We start from the raw sequence: 23,755 nt of genomic DNA on the forward strand, positions 1-23,755 counted from the left end.
AACGCCCACAAACCACACAGCCCCCAAAACCCCAACACACCGCCCAACGCATACAAACCCCACACCCCCAAAACCCCCACACACCGCCCAACGCCCACACACCCCCAAAACCCCAATACACCGCCCAACGCCCACACCCCACAGCCCCCAAAATCCCCACACACCGCCCAACGCCCACACACCCCCCCGAACCCACACACACCGCCCAACGCCCACACACCCCCCAGAACCCCCACACACCACCCAACGCCCACACACCCCCAAGAACCCCCACACACCGCCCAACGTCCACACACCCCCCTGAACCCCCACACACCGCCCAACGCCCACACACCCCCGAGAACCCCCACACACCGCCCAACGCCCACAAACCCCACAGCCCCCAAAACCCCCACACACCGCCCAACGCCCACAAACCCCCCAGAACCCCCACACACCGCCCAACGCCCACACAACCCCCAGAACCCCCATACACCGCCCAGCGCCCACACACCCCCCAGAACCCCCACACACCGCCCAACGCCCACACACCCCCCAGAACCCCCACACACCGCCCGGCGCCCACACACCCCCGAGAACCCCCACACACCGCCCGGCGCCCACACACCCCCCAGAACCCCCACACACCGCCCAACGCCCACAAACCCCACAGCCCCCAAAACCCCCACACACCACCCAACGCCCACAAACCCCACAGCCCCCGAGAACCCCCACACACCTCCCAACGCCCACACACCCCCGAGAACCCCCACACACCGCCCAACGCCCACAAACCCCCAAGAACCCCCACACACCGCCCAGCGCCCACACACCCCCCAGAACCCCCACACACCGCCCAGCGCCCACACACCCCCGAGAAACCCCACACACCGCCCAATGCCCACACCCCACAGCCCCCTAAACCCCCACACACCGCCCAACGCCCACACACCCCCGAGAACCCCCACACACCGCCCGGCGCCCACACACCCCCGAGAACCCCCACACACCGCCCAGCGCCCACAAACCCCACAGCCCCCAAAACCCCCACACACCGCCCAACGCCCACATACCCCCGAGAACCCCCACACACCGCCCAACGCCCACACACCCCCCAGAACCCCCACACACCGCCCAGAGCCCACACACCCCCGAGAACCCCCACACACCGCCCAACGCCCAAACCCCGCAGCCCCCTAAACCCCCACACACCGCCCAACGCCCACAAACCCCACAGCCCCCAAAACCCCCACACACCGCCCAACGCCCACAAACCCCACAGCCCCCAAAACCCCAACACACCGCCCAACGCATACAAACCCCACACCCCCAAAACCCCCACACACCGCCCAACGCCCACACCCCCCCCAAAACCCCAATACACCGCCCAACGCCCACACCCCACAGCCCCCAAAATCCCCACACACCGCCCAACGCCCACAAACCCCCCCGAACCCACACACACCGCCCAACGCCCACACACCCCCCAGAACCCCCACACACCACCCAACGCCCACACACCCCCCAGAACCCCCACACACCACCCAACGCCCACACACCCCCAAGAACCCCCACACACCGCCCAACGCCCACACACCCCCCTGAACCCCCACACACCGCCCAACGCCCACACACCCCCGAGAACCCCCACACACCGCCCAACGCCAACACACCCCCGAGAACCCCCACACACCGCCCAACGCCCACAAACCCCACAGCCCCCAAAACCCCCACACACCGCCCAACGCCCACACACCCCCCAGAACCCCCACACACCGCCCAACGCCCACACAACCCCCAGAACCCCCATACACCGCCCAGCGCCCACACACCCCCCAGAACCCCCACACACCGCCCAACGCCCACACACCCCCCAGAACCCCCACACACCGCCCGGCGCCCACACACCCCCGAGAACCCCCACACACCGCCCGGCGCCCACGCACCCCCGAGAACCCCCACACACCGCCCAACGCCCACAAACCCCACAGCCCCCAAAACCCCCACACACCGCCCAACGCCCACACCCCACAGCCCCCAAAACCCCCACACACCGCCCAACGCCCACAGCTCCCAGAACCCCCACAGACCGCCCAATGCCCACACACCCCCCAGAACCCCCACACACCGCCCAATGCCCACAAACCCCACAGCCCCCAAAACCCCCACACACCGCCCAACGCCCACAAACCCCACAGCCCCCGAGAACCCCCACACACCTCCCAACGCCCACACACCCCCGAGAACCCCCACACACCGCCCAACGCCCACAAACCCCCAAGAACCCCCACACACCGCCCAGCGACCACACACCCCCGAGAAACCCCACACACCGCCCAATGCCCACACCCCACAGCCCCCTACACCCCCACACACCGCCCAACGCTCACACACCCCCGAGAACCCCCACACACCGCCCAACGCCCACACACCCCCCAGAATCCCCACACACCGCCCAGCGCCCACACACCCCCGAGAAACCCCACACACCGCCCAATGCCCACACCCCACAGCCCCCTAAACCCCCACACACCGCCCAACGCCCACACACCCCCGAGAACCCCCACACACCGCCCGGCGCCCACACACCCCCGAGAACCCCCACACACCGCCCAGCGCCCACAAACCCCACAGCCCCCAAAACCCCCACACACCGCCCAACGCCCACATACCCCCGAGAACCCCCACACACCGCCCAACGCCCACACACCCCCACACACCGCCCAGAGCCCACACACCCCCGAGAACCCCCACACACCGCCCAACGCCCACACCCCGCAGCCCCCTAAACCCCCACACACCGCCCAACGCCCACAAACCCCACAGCCCCCAAAACCCCCACACACCGCCCAACGCCCACAAACCCCACAGCCCCCAAAACCCCAACACACCGCCCAACGCATACAAACCCCACACCCCCAAAACCCCCACACACCGCCCAACGCCCACACCCCCCCCAAAACCCCAATACACCGCCCAACGCCCACACCCCACAGCCCCCAAAATCCCCACACACCGCCCAACGCCCACACACCCCCCCGAACCCACACACACCGCCCAACGCCCACACACCCCCCAGAACCCCCACACACCACCCAACGCCCACACACCCCCAAGAACCCCCACACACCGCCCAACGCCCACACACCCCCCTGAACCCCCACACACCGCCCAACGCCCACACACCCCCGAGAACCCCCACACACCGCCCAACGCCAACACACCCCCGAGAACCCCCACACACCGCCCAACGCCCACAAACCCCACAGCCCCCAAAACCCCCACACACCGCCCAACGCCCACACACCCCCCAGAACCCCCACACACCGCCCAACGCCCACACAACCCCCAGAACCCCCATACACCGCCCAGCGCCCACACACCCCCCAGAACCCCCACACACCGCCCAACGCCCACACACCCCCCAGAACCCCCACACACCGCCCGGCGCCCACACACCCCCGAGAACCCCCACACACCGCCCGGCGCCCACGCACCCCCCAGAACCCCCACACACCGCCCAATGCCCACAAACCCCACAGCCCCCAAAACCCCCACACACCGCCCAACGCCCACAAACCCCACAGCCCCCGAGAACCCCCACACACCTCCCAACGCCCACACACCCCCGAGAACCCCCACACACCGCCCAACGCCCACAAACCCCCAAGAACCCCCACACACCGCCCAGCGACCACACACCCCCGAGAAACCCCACACACCGCCCAATGCCCACACCCCACAGCCCCCTACACCCCCACACACCGCCCAACGCTCACACACCCCCGAGAACCCCCACACACCGCCCAACGCCCACACACCCCCCAGAATCCCCACACACCGCCCAGCACCCACACACCCCCGAGAACCCCCACACACCGCCCAACGCCCACACCCCGCAGCCCCCTAAACCCCCACACACCGCCCAACGCCCACAAACCCCACAGCCCCCAAAACCCCCACACACCTCCCAACGCCCACAAACCACACAGCCCCCAAAACCCCAACACACCGCCCAACGCATACAAACCCCACACCCCCAAAACCCCCACACACCGCCCAACGCCCACACACCCCCAAAACCCCAATACACCGCCCAACGCCCACACCCCACAGCCCCCAAAATCCCCACACACCGCCCAACGCCCACACACCCCCCCGAACCCACACACACCGCCCAACGCCCACACACCCCCCAGAACCCCCACACACCACCCAACGCCCACACACCCCCAAGAACCCCCACACACCGCCCAACGTCCACACACCCCCCTGAACCCCCACACACCGCCCAACGCCCACACACCCCCGAGAACCCCCACACACCGCCCAACGCCCACAAACCCCACAGCCCCCAAAACCCCCACACACCGCCCAACGCCCACAAACCCCACAGCCCCCTAAACCCCCACACACCGCCCAACGCCCACACACCCCCGAGAACCCCCACACACCGCCCGGCGCCCACACACCCCCGAGAACCCCCACACACCGCCCAGCGCCCACAAACCCCACAGCCCCCAAAACCCCCACACACCGCCCAACGCCCACACACCCCCGAGAACCCCCACACACCGCCCAACGCCCACACACCCCCCAGAACCCCCACACACCGCCCAGAGCCCACACACCCCCGAGAACCCCCACACACCACCCAACGCCCACAAACCCCACAGCCCCCAAAACCCCCACACACCGCCCAACGCCCACACACCCCCGAGAACCCCCACACACCGCCCAACGCCCACACACCCCCCAGAACCCCCACACACCGCCCAGCTTCCACACACCCCCGAGAACCCCCACACACCGCCCAACGCCCACAAACCCCACAGCCCCCAAAACCCCCACACACCGCCCAACGCCCACACACCCCCCAGAACCCCCACACACCGCCCAACAACCACACAACCCCCAGAACCCCCATACACCGCCCAGCGCCCACACACCCCCCAGAACCCCCACACACCGCCCAACGCCCACACACCCCCCAGAACCCCCACACACCGCCCGGCGCCCACACACCCCCGAGAACCCCCACACACCGCCCGGCGCCCACACACCCCCGAGAACGCCCACACACCGCCCAACGCCCACAAACCCCACAACCCCCAAAACCCCCACACACCGCCCAACACCCACACCCCACAGCCCCCAAAACCCCCACACACCGCCCAACGCCCACAGCCCCCAGAACCCCCACAGACCGCCCAATGCCCACACACCCCCCAGAACCCCCACACACCGCCCAACGCCCACAAACCCCACAGCCCCCAAAACCCCCACACACCGCCCAACGCCCACAAACCCCACAGCCCCCGAGAACCCCCACACACCTCCCAACGCCCACACACCCCCGAGAACCCCCACACACCGCCCAACGCCCACAAACCCCCCAGAACCCCCACACACCGCCCAGCGCCCACACACCCCCGAGAAACCCCACACACCGCCCAATGCCCACACCCCACAGCCCCCTAAACCCCCACACACCGCCCAACGCCCACACACCCCCGAGAACCCCCACACACCGCCCAACGCCCACACACCCCCCAGAACCCCCACACACCGCCCGGCGCCCACACACCCCCGAGAACCCCCACACACCCCCCGGCGCCCACACACCCCCGAGAACCCCCACACACCGCCCAGCGCCAACAAACCCCACAGCCCCCAAAACCCCCACACACCGCCCAACGCCCACACACCCCCGAGAACCCCCACACACCTCCCAACGCCCACACACCCCCGAGAACCCCCACACACCGCCCAACGCCCACAAACCCCCAAGAACCCCCACACACCGCCCAGCGCCCACACACCCCCCAGAACCCCCACACACCGCCCAGCGCCCACACACCCCCGAGAAACCCCACACACCGCCCAATGCCCACACCCCACAGCCCCCTAAACCCCCACACACCGCCCAACGCCCACACACCCCCGAGAACCCCCACACACCGCCCGGCGCCCACACACCCCCGAGAACCCCCACACACCGCCCAGCGCCCACACACCCCCCAGAACCCCCACACACCGCCCAGCGCCCACACCCCACAGCCCCCTAAACCCCCACACACCGCCCAACGCCCACACACCCCCGAGAACCCCCACACACCGCCCGGCGCCCACACACCCCCGAGAACCCCCACACACCCCCCGGCGCCCACACACCCCCGAGAACCCCCACACACCGCCCAGCGCCCACAAACCCCACAGCCCCAAAAACCCCCACACACCGCCCAACGCCCACACACCCCCGAGAACCCCCACACACCGCCCAACGCCCACACACCCCCCAGAACCCCCACACACCGCCCAGAGCCCACACACCCCCGAGAACCCCCACACACCGCCCAACGCCCACAAACCCCACAGCCCCCAAAACCCCCACACACCGCCCAACGCCCACACACCCCCGAGAACCCCCACACACCGCCCAACGCCCACACACCCCCCAGAACCCCCACACACCGCCCAGCTTCCACACACCCCCGAGAACCCCCACACACCGCCCAACGCCCACAAACCCCACAGCCCCCAAAACCCCCACACACCGCCCAACGCCCACAAACCCCACAGCCCCCAAAACCCCCACACACCGCCCAACGCCCACACACCCCCCAGAACCCCCACACACCGCCCAACGCCCACACAACCCCCAGAACCCCCATACACCGCCCAGCGCCCACACACCCCCCAGAACCCACACACACCGCCCAACGCCCACACACCCCCCAGAACCCCCACACACCGCCCGGCGCCCACACACCCCCGAGAACCCCCACACACCGCCCGGCGCCCACACACCCCCGAGAACGCCCACACACCGCCCAACGCCCACAAACCCCACAGCCCCCAAAACCCCCACACACCGCCCAACGCCCACACCCCACAGCCCCCAAAACCCCCATACACCGCCCAACGCCCACAGCCCCCAGAACCCCCACAGACCGCCCAATGCCCACACACCCCCCAGAACCCCCACACACCGCCCAACGCCCACAAACCCCACAGCCCCCAAAACCCCCACACACCGCCCAACGCCCACAAACCCCACAGCCCCCGAGAACCCCCACACACCTCCCAACGCCCACACACCCCCGAAAACCCCCACACACCGCCCAACGCCCACAAACCCCCCAGAACCCCCACACACCGCCCAGCGCCCACACACCCCCGAGAAACCCCACACACCGCCCAATGCCCACACCCCACAGCCCCCTAAACCCCCACACACCGCCCAACGCCCACACACCCCCGAGAACCCCCACACACCGCCCAACGCCCACACACCCCCCAGAACCCCCACACACCGCCCGGCGCCCACACACCCCCGAGAACCCGCACACACCCCCCGGCGCCCACACACCCCCGAGAACCCCCACACACCGCCCAGCGCCAACAAACCCCACAGCCCCCAAAACCCCCACACACCGCCCAACGCCCACACACCCCCGAGAACCCCCACACACCGCCCAACGCCCACACACCCCCCAGAACCCCCACACACCGCCCAGAGCCCACACACCCCCGAGAACCCCCACACACCGCCCAACGCCCACAAACCCCACAGCCCCCGAGAACCCCCACACACCGCCCAACGCCCACACACCCCCCAGAACCCCCACACACCGCCCAACGCCCACACACCCCCCAGAACCCCCACACACCGCCCAGCTTCCACACACCCCCGAGAACCCCCACACACCGCCCAACGCCCACATCCCGCAGCCCCCTAAACCCCCACACACCGCCCAACGCCCACAAACCCCACAGCCCCCAAAACCCCAACACACCGCCCAACGCATACAAACCCCACACCCCCAAAACCCCCACACACCACCCAACGCCCACACCCCCCCAAAACCCCAATACACCGCCCAACGCCCACACCCCACAGCCCCCAAAATCCCCACACACCGCCCAACGCCCACACAACCCCCCAACCCACACACACCGCCCAACGCCCGCACACCCCCCAGAACCCCCACACACCACCCAACGCCCACACACCCCCAAGAACCCCCACACACCGCCCAACGCCCACACACCCCCCTGAACCCCCACACACCGCCCAACGCCCACACACCCCCGAGAACCCCCACACACCGCCCAACGCCCACAAACCCCACAGCCCCCAAAACCCCCACACACCGCCCAACGCCCACACACCCCCCTGAACCCCCACACACCGCCCAACGCCCACACACCCCCGAGAACCCCCACACACCGCCCAATGCCCACACCCCACAGCCCCCTAAACCCCCACACACCGCCCAACGCCCACACACCCCCGAGAACCCCCACACACCGCCCAACGCCCACACACCCCCCAGAACCCCCACACACCGCCCGGCGCCCACACACCCCCGAGAACCCCCACACACCCCCCGGCGCCCACACACCCCCGAGATCCCCCACACACCGCCCAGCGCCAACAAACCCCACAGCCCCCAAAACCCCCACACACCGCCCAACGCCCACACACCCCCGAGAACCCCCACACACCGCCCAACGCCCACACACCCCCCAGAACCCCCACACACCGCCCAGAGCCCACACACCCCCGAGAACCCCCACACACCGCCCAACGCCCACAAACCCCCGAGAACCCCCACACACCGCCCAACGCCCACACACCCCCCAGAACCCCCACACACCGCCCAGCTTCCACACACCCCCGCGAACCCCCACACACCGCCCAACGCCCACATCCCGCAGCCCCCTAAACCCCCACACACCGCCCAACGCCCACACACCCCCGAGAACCCCCACACACCGCCCAACGCCCACACACCCCCCAGAACCCCCACACACCGCCCAGCTTCCACACACCCCCGCGAACCCCCACACACCGCCCAACGCCCACATCCCGCAGCCCCCTAAACCCCCACACACCGCCCAACGCCCACAAACCCCACAGCCCCCAAAACCCCAACACACCGCCCAACGCATACAAACCCCACACCCCCAAAACCCCCACACACCACCCAACGCCCACACCCCCCCCAAAACCCCAATACACCGCCCAACGCCCACACCCCACAGCCCCCAAAATCCCCACACACCGCCCAACGCCCACACAACCCCCCAACCCACACACACCGCCCAACGCCCGCACACCCCCCAGAACCCCCACACACCACCCAACGCCCACACACCCCCAAGAACCCCCACACACCGCCCAACGCCCACACACCCCCCTGAACCCCCACACACCGCCCAACGCCCACACACCCCCGAGAACCCCCACACACCGCCCAACGCCCACAAACCCCACAGCCCCCAAAACCCCCACACACTGCCCAACGCCCACACACCCCCCAGAACCCCCACACACCGCAAAACGCCCACACAACCCCCAGAACCCCCATACACCGCCCAGCGCCCACACACCCCCCAGAACCCCCACACACCGCCCAACGCCCACACACCCCCCAGAACCCCCACACACCGCCCGGCGCCCACACACCCCCGAGAACCCCCACACACCGCCCAGCGCCCACAAACCCCACAGCCCCCAAAACCCCCACACACCGCCCAACGCCCACACACCCCCCCGAACCCACACACACCGCCCAACGCCCACACACCCCCCAGAACCCCCACACACCGCCCAACGCCCACACACCCCCAAGAACCCCCACACACCGCCCAACGCCCACACACCCCCGAGAACCCCCACACACCGCCCAACGCCCACACACCCCCGAGAACCCCCACACACCGCCCAACGCCCACAAACCCCACAGCCCCCAAAACCCCCACACATCGCCCAACGCCCACACACCCCCCAGAACCCCCACACACCGCCCAACGCCCACACAACCCCCAGAACCCCCATACACCGCCCAGCGCCCACACACCCCCCAGAACCCCCACACACCGCCCAACGCCCACACACCCCCCAGAACCCCCACACACCGCCCGGCGCCCACACACCCCCGAGAACCCCCACACACCGCCCAACGCCCACAAACCCCACAGCCCCCAAAACCCCCACACACCGCCCAACGCCCACACCCCACAGCCCCCAAAACCCCCACACACCGCCCAACGCCCACAAACACCACAGCCCCCGAGAACCCCCACACACCGCCCAATGCCCACACACCCCCCAGAACCCCCACACACCGCCCAACGACCAAAAACCCCACAGCAACCAAAACCCACACACACCCCCCAAAACCCCCACAACCCCGAGAACCCCACACACCGCCCAACACCCACAAACCCCACAGCCCCCAAAACCCCCACACACCGCCCAACGCATACAACCCCACAGCCCCCAAAACCCCAACACACCGCCCAACGCCCACACACCCCACAGCCCCCAAAACCCCCACACACCCCACAAAACCCCCACACACCGCCCAACGCCCACACCCCACTGCCCCCAAAACCCCCACACACCGCCCAACGCCCACACACCCCCAAGAACCCCCACACACCGCCCAACGCCCACACACCCCACAGCCCCAAAAACCCCCACAAACCACCCAACGCCCACAAACCCCACAGCCCCCAAAACCCCCACACACCACCCAACCCCCACACATCCCCGAGAACCCCCACACACCGCCAAGCTCCCACAAACCCCACAGCCCCCAAAACCCCCACACACCGCCCAACGCCCACACACCCCCCAGAACCCCCACACACCGCCCAACGCCCACACACCCCCGAGAACCCCCACACACCGCCCAACGCCCACAAACCCCACAGCCCCCAAAACCCCCACACACCGCCCAACGCCCACACACCCCCGAGAACCCCCACACACCGCCCAACGCCCACAAACCCAACAGCCCTCAAAACCCCCACACACCGCCCAACGCCCACACACCCCCCAGAACCCCCACACACCGCCCAACGCCCACACACCCCCGAGAACCCCCACACACCGCCAAGCGCCCACAAACCCCACAGCCCCCAAAACCCCCACACACCGCCCAACGCCCACACACCCCCCAGAACCCCCACACACCACCCAACGCCCGCACACCCCCCAGGACCCCCACACACCGCCCAACGCCCACAAACCCCACAGTCCCCAAAACCGCCCAACGCCCACACACCCCCCAGAACCCCCACACACCGCCCAGCGCCCACACACCCCCGAGAACCCCCACACACCGCCCAACGCCCACAAACCCCACAGCCCCCAAAACCCCCACACACCGCCCAACGCACACACACCCCCGAGAACCCTCATACACCGCCCAACGCCCACAAACCCCACAGCCCCCAGAACCCCCACACACCGCCCAAATCCCACACATCCCCGAGAACCCCCACACACCGCCCAACACCCACAAACCCCACAGCCCCCAAAACCCCCACACACCGCCCAACGCCCACACACCCCCCAGAACCCCCACACACCGCCCAACGCCCACACACCCCCGAGAACCCCCACACACCGCCAAGCGCCCACAGACCCCCGAGAACCCCCACACAACGCCCAACGCCCACAAACCCCACAGCCCCCAAGACCCCCACACACCGCCCAACGCCCACAAACCCCACAGTCCCCAAAACCGCCCAATGCCCACACACCCCCCAGAACCCCCACACACCCCCCAATGCCCACAAACCCCCAGAACCCCCACATACCGCCCAACGCCCACACACCCCCAGAACCCCCACATACCGCCCAACGCCCACACACCCCCGAGATCCCCCACACACCGCCCAACGCCCACACAACCCCGAGAACCCCCACACACCGCCCAACGCCCACACACCCCCCAGAACCCCCACACACCGCCCAACGCCCACACACCCCCAAGAACCCCCACACACCCCACAGCCCCCAGAACCCCCACACACCGCCCAACGCCCACAGCCCCCAGAACCCCCACACACCGCCCAAACGCCCACACACCCCCGAGAACCCCCACACAACGCCCAACACCCACAAACCCCACAGCCCCCAAAACCCTGACACACCGCCCAATGCCCACAATCCCCCAGAACCCCCACACACTGCCCAACGCCCACAGCCCCCAGAGCCCCCACACACCGCCCAACGCCCACACACCCACCACACACCCCCACAGCCCCATCCGCACACACCCCATTCTGGTAAGACCCGGCCCGGGCTTGACTGCTGTGGAACTGGAGCCCAGTAGGCCCCGGCGCTGCTCAGAATCTGGTAAAGGAATTTCTTCACGATCGATCAGGAAGAGAGAATCCAACCACATCATTGCAGCACTGAGGCAAAGACAGAGGTGCCAGCCCCCTGCACAGCGCCAGACCAGAGCCCACACCCGTCGGGCCAGACCAAGCCAAGACCCGCCGGGTCAGACCACAGCCCACACCCGCCGAGCCAGACCACAGCCCACACCCACCGGGCCAGACCGGAGCCCAAACCCGCCGGGCCAGACCACAGTCCGAACCCACCGGGGCAGACCACAGCCCAGACCCGCCGGGCAGACCAGAGCCCAGACCCGCCGGGCCAGACCACAGTCCAAACCAGCCGTGAAAAACCACAGCCTGAAACCGTCCCACCAGGCCAGACCACAGACAGGACCCGCCGGGCCGGGCCAGACCAGAGCCCCATCCGCACACCCCAACTCCCACACACACAACACCACACACCGCCCAACTCCGACACACCCCCCCGAACCCACACACACCCCCCAATGCCCACAAACCCACAGAACCCCCACATACCGCCCAACGCCCACACACCCCCAGAACCCCCACATACCGCCCAAACGCCCACACACCCCCCAGAACCCCCACACACCGCCCAACGCCCACACACCCACCAGAACCCCCACACACCGCCCAACGCCCACACACCCCCAGAACCCCCACAAACCGCCCAACGCTCACAGCCCCCAGAACCCCCACGTACCGCCCAACGCCCACACACCCCCGAGAACCTCCACACACCGCCAAGCGCCCACAGACCCCTGAGAACCCCCACACACCGCCCAACGCCCACAAACCCCACAGCCCCCAAGACCCCCACACACCGCCCAACGCCCACAAACCCCACAGTCAACAAAACCGCCCAACGCCCACACACCCCCCAGAACCCCCACACACCGCCCAGCGCCCACACACCCCCGAGAACCCCCACACACCCCCCAACGCCCACAAACACCCAGAACCCCCACATACCCGCCCAACGCCCACACACCCCCGAGATCCCCCACACACCGCCCAACGCCCACACAACCCCGAGAACCCCCACACACCCCCCAGAACCCCCACACACCACCCAACGCCCACACACCCCCAAGAACCCCCACACACCCCACAGCCCCCAGAACCCCCACACACCGCCCAGCGCCCACACACCCCCGAGAACCCCCACACACCCCCCAACGCCCACAAACACCCAGAACCCCCACATACCCGCCCAACGCCCACACACCCCCGAGATCCCCCACACACCGCCCAACGCCCACACAACCCCGAGAACCCCCACACACCCCCCAGAACCCCCACACACCACCCAACGCCCACACACCCCCAAGAACCCCCACACACCCCACAGCCCCCAGAACCCCCACACACCGCCCAACGGCCACAGCCCCCAGAACCCCCACACACCGCCCAACGCCCACATCCCCCAGAACCCCCACACACCGCCCAAACGCCCACACACCCCCGAGAACCCCCACACAACGCCCAACACCCACAAACCCCACAGCCCCCAAAACCCTGACACACCGCCCAATGCCCACAATCCCCCAGAACCCCCACACACTGCCCAACGCCCACAGCCCCCAGAGCCCCCACACACCGCCCAACGCCCACACACCCACCACACACCCCCACAGCCCCATCCGCACACACCCCATTCTGGTAAGACCCGGCCCGGGCTTGACTGCTGTGGAACTGGAGCCCAGTAGGCCCCGGCGCTGCTCAGAATCTGGTAAAGGAATTTCTTCACGATCGATCAGGAAGAGAGAATCCAACCACTTCATTGCAGCACTGAGGCAAAGACAGAGGTGCCAGCCCCCTGCACAGCGCCAGACCAGAGCCCACACCCGTCGGGCCAGACCAAGCCAAGACCCGCCGGGTCAGACCACAGCCCACACCCGCCGGGCCAGACCACAGCCCACACCCACCGGGCCAGACCGGAGCCCAAACCCGCCGGGCCAGACCACAGTCCGAACCCACCGGGGCAGACCACAGCCCAGACCCGCCGGGCAGACCACAGCCCAGACCCGCCGGGCAGACAAGAGCCCAGACCCGCCGGGCCAGACCACAGTCCGAACCAGCCGTGAAAAACCACAGCCTGAAACCGTCCCACCAGGCCAGACCACAGACAGGACCCACCGGGCCGGGCCAGACCAGAGCCCCATCCGCACACCCCAACTCCCACACACACAACACCACACACCGCCCAACTCCGACACACCCCCCCGAACCCACACACATCGCTCAACGCCCACACACCCCCCAGAACCCCCACACACCGCCCAACGCCCACACACCCACCAGAACCCCCACACACCGCCCAAACGCCCACACACCCCCAAGAACCCCCACACACCGCCCAACGCCCACACACCCACCAGAACCCCCACACACCGCCCAACGCCCACACACCCCCCAGAAACCCCACACACCGCCCAACGCCCACACACCCCCAGAACCCCCACAAACCGCCCAACGCCCACAGCCCCCAGAACCCCCACGTACCGCCCAACGCCCACACACCCCCCAGAACCCCCACACACCGCCCAATGCCCACACACCCCCCTGAACCCCCACACACCCCACAGCCCCCACACACCGCCAATGCCCACACACCCCACAGCCCCCACAAACCCATCACACACCCCCAAAGCCCACAAGCCCCCTCAAACCCATCCGCACACACCCTCACTGCCACACAGCCAACGCACCTCCCACGCCCAGCCACCACTGCGTCACACAGCTGCCGGCACACCTCGCCCTGCCCGGCCACCACTGTGTCACACCCCGCAGCTGCCAGCGCACCTCACTGTGCCCGGCCACAACTGCGTCACACCTCGCCAGGCCCGGCCACCACTGCGTCACACCCCGCAGCTGCCAGCGCACCTCACCGTGCCCGGCCACAACTGCGTCACACCTCGCCAGGCCCGGCCACCACTGCGTCACACCCCGCAGCTGCCAGCGCACCTCACCGTGCCCGGCCACAACTGCATCACACCTCGCCAGGCCCGGCCACCACTGCGTCACACCCTGCAGCTGCCGGCGCACCTCACTGCGCCCGGCCACCACTGCGTCACACCCTGCAGCTGCCGGCGCACCTCACCGTGCCCGGTCACAACTGCGTCACACCCTGCAGCTGCCAGCGCACCTCACCGCGCCCGGCCACCACTGCGTCACACCTCGCCAGGCCCGGCCACCACAGCGTCACACCTCGCAGCTGCTGGCGCACCTCACCGTGCCCGGCCACAACTGCGTCACACCCTGCAGCTGCCGGCGCACCTCACCGTGCCCGGCCACAACTGCGTCACACCTCGCCAGGCCCAGCCACCACTGCGTCACACCCTGCAGCTGCCGGCGCACCTCACCGTGCCCGGCCACAACTGCGTCACACCCTGCAGCTGCCAGCGCACCTCACCGTGCCCGGCCACAACTGCGTCACACCCTGCAGCTGCCGGCGCACCTCACCGCGCCCGGCCACCACTGCGTCACACCCTGCAGCTGCCGGCGCACCTCACCGTGCCCGGCCACAACTGCGTCACACCTCGCCAGGCCCGGCCACCACTGCGTCACACCCTGCAGCTGCCGGCGCACCTCACCGTGCCCGGCCACAACTGCGTCACACCCTGCAGCTGCCAGCGCACCTCACCATGCCCGGCCACAACTGCGTCACACCTCGCCAGGCCCGGCCACCACTGCGTCACACCTCACAGCTGCCGGCGCACCTCACCGTGCCCGGTCACAACTGTGTCACTCCCTGCAGCTGCCAGCGCACCTCACCGTGCCCGGCCACAACTGCGTCACACCTCGCCAGGCCTGGCCACCACTGCGTCATAACCCCACAGCCCCCAGAACCCCCACACACTGCCCAACGCTAACACATCGCATAGAACCCCCACACACCGCAAAAGCCCACACACCCCAGAACCCCCACACAAGGCCCAACACCCCCACAGCCCCCAGAACCACCACACACCGCCCAACGCCCACAGCCCCCAGAACCCCCACACACCGCCCAACGCCCACAGCCCCCAGAACCCCCACACACCGCCCCAATGCCCACACACACCACAGCCCCGAGAACCCTCACACACCGCCCAACGCCCACACATACCACAGCCCCCAGAACCCCCACACACCACCCAACGCCCACACTCCCCAGAACCCCCACACACCGCCCAATGCCCACACATACCACAGCCCCCAGAACCCCCACACATCGCCCAACGCCCACAGCCCCCAGAACCCCCACACACCGCCCCAATGCCCACACACACCACAGCCCCGAGAACCCTCACACACCACCCAACGCCCACACATACCACAGCCCCCAGAACCCCCACACACCACCCAACGCCCACACTCCCCAGGACCCCCACACACCGCCCAATGCCCACACATACCACAGCCCCCAGAACCCCCACACACCACCCAACGCCCACACCCCACAGCCCCCAGAACCCCCACACACCGCCCAACGCTCACAGCACCCAGAATCCCCACACACCGCCCAACGCCAACACACCCCCCAGAACCCCCACACACCGCCCAACGCCCACACCCCACAGCCCCCAGAACCCCCACACACCGCCCAACGCTCACAGCACCCAGAACCCCCACACACCGCCCAACGCCAACACACCCCCCAGAACCCCCACACACCGCCCATCGCCCACACACTCCCCAGAACCCCCACACACTGCCCAACGCCCACAGCACCCAGGAGCCCCACACACCGCCCAACACCCACACACCCACCACACACCCCCACAGCCCCATCCGCACACACCCCATTCTGGTAAGACCCGGCCTGGACTCGACTGCTGTGGAACTAGAGCCCAGTAGGCCCCGGCGCTGCTCAGAAGGAATTTCTTCACGATCGATCAGGAAGAGAGAATCCAACTACATCATTGCAGCACTGAGGCAAAGACCGCAGTCCGAACCCGCCGGGCCGGACCGCAGTCCGAACCCGCCGGGCCGGTCCGCAGTCCGAATTCACCGGGCCAGACCGGAGCCTGAACCCGCCGGACCAGACCGCAGTCTGAACCCGCCGGGCCGGTCCGCAGTCCGAATTCGCCGGGCCAGACCGGAGCCTGAACCCGCCGGACCAGACCGCAGTCTGAACCCGCCGGGCCGGTCCGCAGTCTGAATTCGCCGGGCCAGACCGGAGCCTGAACCCGCCGGGCCGGACCGCAGTCCGAACCCGCCGGGCCGGTCCGCAGTCCGAATTCGCCGGGCCGGACCGCAGTCCGAACCCACCGAACCGGACCGCAGTCCGAACCCGCCGGGCCAGACCGCAGTCTGAACCCGCCGGGCCGGACCGCAGTCCGAACCCACCGAACCGGACCGCAGTCCGAACCCGCCGGGCCAGACCGGAGCCTGAACCCGCCGGGCCGGACCGCAGTCCGAACCCGCCGGGCCGGTCCGCAGTCCGAATCCGCCGGGCCAGACCGGAGCCTGAACCCGCTGGGCCGGACCGCAGTCCGAACCCGCCGGGCCAGACCGCAGTCCGAACCCACCGAACCGGACCGCAGTCCGAACCCGCCGGGCCAGACCGCAGTCTGAACCCGCCGGGCCGGACCGCAGTCCGAACCCACCGAACCCACCGAACCGGACCGCAGTCCGAACCCGCCGGGCCAGACCGCAGTCTGAACCCGCCGGGCCGGACCGCAGTCCGAACCCGCCGAACCGGACCGCAGTCCGAACCCGCCGGGCCTGACCGCAGTCCGAACCCGCCGGGCCGGTCCGCAGTCCGAATCCGCCGGGCCGGACCGGAGCCGAACCCGCCGGACCGGACCGCAGTCCGAACCCGCCGGGCCGGCCCGCAGTCCGAACCCACCGGGCCGGACCGCAGCCAAGACCCACTAGGCCAGACCACAACCAGAGTCCTCCGGGCCAGACCAGAGTTAAGACTCGCCGATCCAGACCAGAGCCTGAACCCGCCGGGCCCCACAGTCCCATCCGCACACACCCCCACAGCCCCATCCGCACACACCCCCACAGTCCCATCCGCACACACCCCCACAGCCCCATCCGCACACACCCCCACAGCCCCACAGCCCCATCTGCACACCCCCCCACCCCAGGGCTCCTGCCGGCGGTGTTGGAGACGATGTCCACACAGGTCTGGGCCACGTTGAGCCAGAACAGGCCGAGAGTGCGGCGGGCACTGTCACTGTGGGTCTTGAAGGTCTCCCACATTCCTGACTGGTCCTCCTCCTTCTCCTGCTGCTGCTTCGTGGGGGGGGGAGGGGGGCAAGCGTTATCGAGGCGTCACTGACTGAGGAGCCCCAGAGCACCGGAACCTGGGACGCACAATCCCAGGATCCAGCAGGATCCGGACCAATCGAGTTTAAAGGATGCTGATCATGTTTCTATCACTTCTAGCTTTCTAATTCGGCTTTTCTGTATCCCTCAGAAATTAAACTCAAACGTAAAATATATTGCTTTTGTTTACTGCCTCGTTAAACAACAATCGAGCACGTGCTGCTCCAGTGCATTGTGGGATACTTGCCTTCTCTCCCACCTGTGCTCCGCCGTCCTGGGTCTCCGCTCCCTCCTCCTCCTTCTTCGTGTCACTGTAGCAACGAGATTCGGGGGGGGTGAGTGGTGTGAACGAGCGCTATGTACAAAGGGGGCGCCCCCTACGGGGCGGGTGGTTTCCTACAGGGAGGTGGTTTCCACAGCAACAGACAAGAGGCTTCACAGGAGGGAAAGCAGGGCAGCCAAACAGAACAGATACCCCCCCACCCTCTCGCCGTCCCGGGTCAGAGGTGCTGGCGAGTCCCACATGCAAGAAGGGACGTGAGGATCCGAACTGGGGTCCTGCCTGCGCGGGTCTTACTCACGGGTAAGCAGGTGGGTCACAGATCAGAACATCAGGAACCTCCATCTGGGGCCTCAGTGGCTTCAGCTCGTTGATCTTGATCCGGGTCATGTTGCCCTGTAGCCTGTACAGTTCCGGCAGCAGCTTCACCTGGGAGACACAGCATGGGTCAACCGCAGCAACCTCCGTCCACAACACTGACCTGGTCACCTGCCTCACCGGTCAGTTCCTCCTCAGTGACCTCTGCCCACTCGACACTGACCAGGTCACCCGCCCAGTGACCTCTGCCCCCCCCGGCACTGACACTGACCAGCTCAGCCCCGGCACTGGCTGGGGTGACCTGCTCCTCACCTTGTTGTTCTCGTTGAGCAGTTGCAGGGAGAGTCTGGAATCGCTGAGCTGCTGGGTGTCCAGTAGGGCTCTGTAGAGGGACTGGCCAGGCTGGACAGCCCACTGGCACCTGGGACAGAGGGACAGCGTGAGCACAGGCGCACGTACATGCACATGCACACACCAGAGAGTCTCACTGGGTGGTCGCAGAGACGACACTGGGGCTCTTTCTGCTGACCAGCTCAGACTGGTGTGAGGATCTCAGCAGAGGCAGGAGAATGGACGAGTTCACACTCACTTGCAGAAGGAGCTCTGCTTGCAGGTCTTGAAGTTAGTGCGATGCACAGCCTGTACCAGCTGGAGCCAGAGGGCTGAGAGAGTCAGTCCTGCCAGACAGAAACGCAGTATCCTGCAATAAAGGGAGAGAGACAGGGGACTGACCACACGGTCCCAGAGCCACACAGAGAGAGAGAGACAGGGGACTGACCCCACAGTCCCAGAGGCAACACTGATTGGACCCATCGGTCATGCTAATAAAGCACCTTGAACTGACGGGCGAATGCAGAAACACAGAGAGGAGATTGCTCCATATTTTAATCTATGTAAGATGACCAGGGGAAGGGTCATCCAGGACAGGTATCTACTCGACGTAGACCTGACCAAGATGGCCGCTAAGAGAAACCAGCTGACCCGCAGATGGAAAGGGCTCAGTCCGAAAAACAACAAGACACAGGTGTGTCTCATCAGGAAACAAAATATATATGCCCTGGAAACAGTGAACCAGTGCAGAAGCCAGTAGGTGAATTTGGTTGGTGTTGGTACAGATTTAAGCATAATGGATTTATGGAAGAAATAAAGGATTACAGTTTACGGTTTGTGATTTGGATATGGCGCGGATTTGTGGAACCTTACGGACTTTGGAACTCGGACTGAATAAGGATTGAGAGAACGGATTGTGGACTGGCTTGGAAGACGGAGGAACTGGAGAAATGGAGAAAAACTCCACGAAAATTAAAGAAGAGAGTGTAGTGTGAGTACTTTTGTCTCTATTATATAATCCTTTCCCCCGGAGGCACCACATCTGGGATTAAAGCACAGCGCAGCTGGAGGCTCGGCCCTGCGTGTCCCCGGGAGACGGGTGCTGTGCTGTGCGCTTATTTTCAGCAGCCATATCACCCTGCAATTCACAGCTGGCAGCCCACTGAAGCTCAGCAGGTGTGAGCCTGGTCAGTACCAGGATGGGAGACCTCCTGGGAAAAACTAAGGTTGCTGCTGGAAATGGTGTTAGTGGGGCCAGCAGGGGGCGCTCACCCTGTGGTCCACGTGGGTCCTAATCCCCCACTAGCGATGGGAACACTATACTGTAAACAGGCACCGTTCTTCGGCTGAGACGTAAAACCGAGGTCCTGACTTGGTCCTGACACCACAGCTGATGTGTGGTGAGCGTTCTGGTGCACGGTGGCTGATGTCGCATCGTCAAGTTCAAGTTTGTCATTATACTCATATACAGGTACAGTGGTGTGAAAAAGTGTTTTCCCCCTTCCCGATTTCTTATTTTTTTGCATGTTTGTCACACTGAAATGTTTCAGATCATCTAACAAATTGAAATATTAGACAAAGAGAACACAAGTAAACACAAAATGCAGTTTTTAAATGAAGGTTTTTATTATTAAGGGAAAAAAAAATCCAAACCTACATGGCCCTGTGTGAAAAAGTGATTGCCCCCTAAACCTAATAACTGGTTGGGCCACCCTTAACAGCAACAACTGCAATCAAGCGTTCGCGATAACTGGCAATGAGTCTTTTACAGCGCTGTGGAGGAATTTTGGCCCACTCATCTTTGCAGAATTGTTGTAATTCAGCCACATTGGAGGGTTTTCGAGCCTTAACCGCTTTTTTAAGGTCATGCCACAACATCTCAATCGGATTCAGGTCAGGACTTTGACTAGGGCACTCCAAAGTCTTCATTTTGTTTTTCTTAAGCCATTCAGAGGTGGACTTGCTGGTGTGTTTTGGATCATTGTCCTGCTGCAGAACCCAAGTGCGCTTCAGCTTGAGGTCACGAACAGATGGCCGGACATTCTCCTTCAGGATTTTTTGGTAGACAGCAGAATTCATGGTTCCATTTACCACAGCAAGTCTTCCAGGTCCTGAATCAGCAAAACAGCCCCAGACCATCACACTACCACCACCATATTTTACTGTTGGTATGATGTTCCTTTTCTGAAATGCTGTGTTACTTTTACGCCAGATGTAATGGGACACACACCTTCCAAAAAGTTCAACTTTTGTCTCGTCAGTCCACAGAGTATTTTCCCCAAAAGTCTTGGGGATCATCAAGATGTTTTCTGGCAAAACTGAGACGAGCCTTTATGTTCTTTTTGCTCAGCAGTGGTTTTCGTCTTGGAACTCTGCCATGCAGGCCATTTTTGCCCAGTCTCTTTCTTATGGTGGAGTCGTGAACACTGACCTTAACTGAGGCAAGTGAAGCCTGCAGTTCTTTGGATGTTGTTGTGGGGTTTTTTGTGACCTCTTGGATGAGTCGTCGCTGCGCTCTTGGGGTAATTTTGGTCGGCCGGCCACTCCTGGGAAGGTTCACCACTGTTCCATGTTTTCGCCATTTGTGGATAATGGCTCTCACTGTGGTTCACTGGAGTCCCAAAGCTTTAGAAATGGCTTTATAACCTTTTCCAGACTGATAAATCTCAATTACTGTTTCTCATTTGTTCCTGAATTTGTTTGGATCGCAGCATGATGTCTAGCTTTTGAGGATCTTTTGGTCTACTTCACTTTGTCAGGCAGGTCCTATTTAAGTGATTTCTTGATTGAGAACAGGTGTGGCAGTAATCAGGCCTGGGTGTGGCTAGAGAAATTGAACTCAGCTTTCCAAAGAGGTGATAAACCACAGTTGATTTATGTTTTAACAGGGGGGGCAATCACTTTTTCACACAGGGCCATGTAGGTTTGGATTTTTTTTCCCTTAATAATAAAAACCTTCATGTAAAAACTGCATTTTGTGTTTACTTGTGTTCTCTTTGTCTAATATTTCAATTTGTTTGATGATCTGAAACATTTCAGTGTGACAAACATGCAAAAAAATAAGAAATCAGGAAGGGGGCAAACACTTTTTCACACCACTGTATATGGTATAACAAAATGCTATTTAGCTAGCTCTCGGACAATAAGTAGTACAAAAAAACAATTCAATTGTTTAACATAAGAAAGACAGGGACAACAGGCAGTGTGCAAAACAACAAAGGTAACAGGTTATGTGCAAGAACATGCATTAACGGAATGAAATTATGGGGAGTGAGCTTTTGACATGTATGGTAGAGGTAGATTTTCAATGTGTGTTTAAGTTTTTGGTAAGAAAGAAGGTACTGTGAGGTTCAGATCATAGGTGAGAGTGAGAGAGGCTGGGAGTTTAATAGTTCGATAGTGCGGGGGTAAAAACTGTCTCCGAGTCTGGTAGTCCGGGCCCGAATGGTCCGGTATCATCCAGGTGGGGCTGCACATTGGGGGTGGTGGAGGGGAGTCCCTATTACCTGTAAAGTGCTTTAAGTGGAGTGTCCAGAAAAGCGCTATAGAAGTGTAAGCAATTATTATTTTCAGAGCCGGGAAGCCCGCCGAGACCCCGGGCTGCGTGATGCAACCAGGCCCAACCCGACCTCCCCCTCGCCGGCTGGCGTCGCATAACACTGGCCGGGCCAGCGAAACTAAACCCCTGATCTGCGGCCTAACCGCCTCCTCCATCCCCCCAGACCCGGCGCCCAGGAGCCCCTCCACCCGGCACCGCCGGCTCGGGGAACCCGCAGACCTTGGAGGACAGAGAGCAGCACCGCCAGCTTCCCTGCACACTCCGTGGTCGGACAGACCCCCAGCCGCCGCAGCCTCGTCTAATCCAGCACAGGAGGCAGGTAAACGAGCCGCCGGCGCCGCTACACCGTACCTCATAGAGTAAGTCGCCATCTTGATTCAAACCTGAGCTTTGCTCTCCCGATTCCTTTTCTGTATTCCGGCTTCTCGCGAGGTTACGTCAGCCTCCCCTGATTGGCCGGCTCGCAGCCTCGGCTCATGAATATGCATGAGCAAGGCTGAGGGAGGGGGGCGCACATGGCGGGACGCGATAGGTGGTTACGCGTACAGGTGTTTGTGTTCAAGACGGATCTCTGTCTTTACTGTTGCAAGAGCGAAGCTGCCTCAGGGCGCAGGGTGGCAGTGTAGGACGTGCCGAGGAAGTGGCGTAATTCTCGCTTGTTTTTTAGTTTCACTGCGTTAAAACTTCACTATGTAGGTTGTTGATTTGTAGATTCCAAGTGCGCAGCAGTCCGATCCAGGCCAGGTGTTCCCTGCGGCAGGGGACTGTGGTCCAGTGTACTGACCCCCCTGGACACCTCAGGGCAGTGTGACCCCCAGCACTGACCCCGCTGGACACCATCTGTTAACACCTGAAGAAGG

At 64.7% G+C, this 23,755-nt stretch overlaps 1 protein-coding gene across 1 annotated transcript; it reads right to left on the bottom strand.

Annotated features, from left to right (window-relative positions):
* Nucleotides 1-18,034: 18,034 nt before the first annotated feature.
* LOC148810786 (neutral alpha-glucosidase AB-like) lies at nucleotides 18,035-23,349 on the bottom strand. The gene is made up of 5 exons (XM_088908926.1): nucleotides 23,247-23,349; nucleotides 19,596-19,706; nucleotides 19,319-19,427; nucleotides 18,990-19,117; nucleotides 18,035-18,719 (listed from the first exon to the last, which is right to left on the bottom strand). The coding sequence occupies exons 1-5, from the start codon at nucleotides 23,264-23,266 to the stop codon at nucleotides 18,569-18,571; spliced, it is 519 nt and encodes a 172-aa protein (XP_088765052.1). The 5' UTR covers nucleotides 23,267-23,349; the 3' UTR covers nucleotides 18,035-18,568.
* Between the last annotated feature and the right edge of the window lie 406 nt (nucleotides 23,350-23,755).

Source organism: Atractosteus spatula (genome assembly GCF_055471065.1).
Source record: "Atractosteus spatula isolate fAtrSpa1 chromosome 17 unlocalized genomic scaffold, fAtrSpa1.hap1 SUPER_17_unloc_6, whole genome shotgun sequence".
Taxonomy (NCBI): Eukaryota; Metazoa; Chordata; class Actinopteri; order Semionotiformes; family Lepisosteidae; genus Atractosteus; species Atractosteus spatula.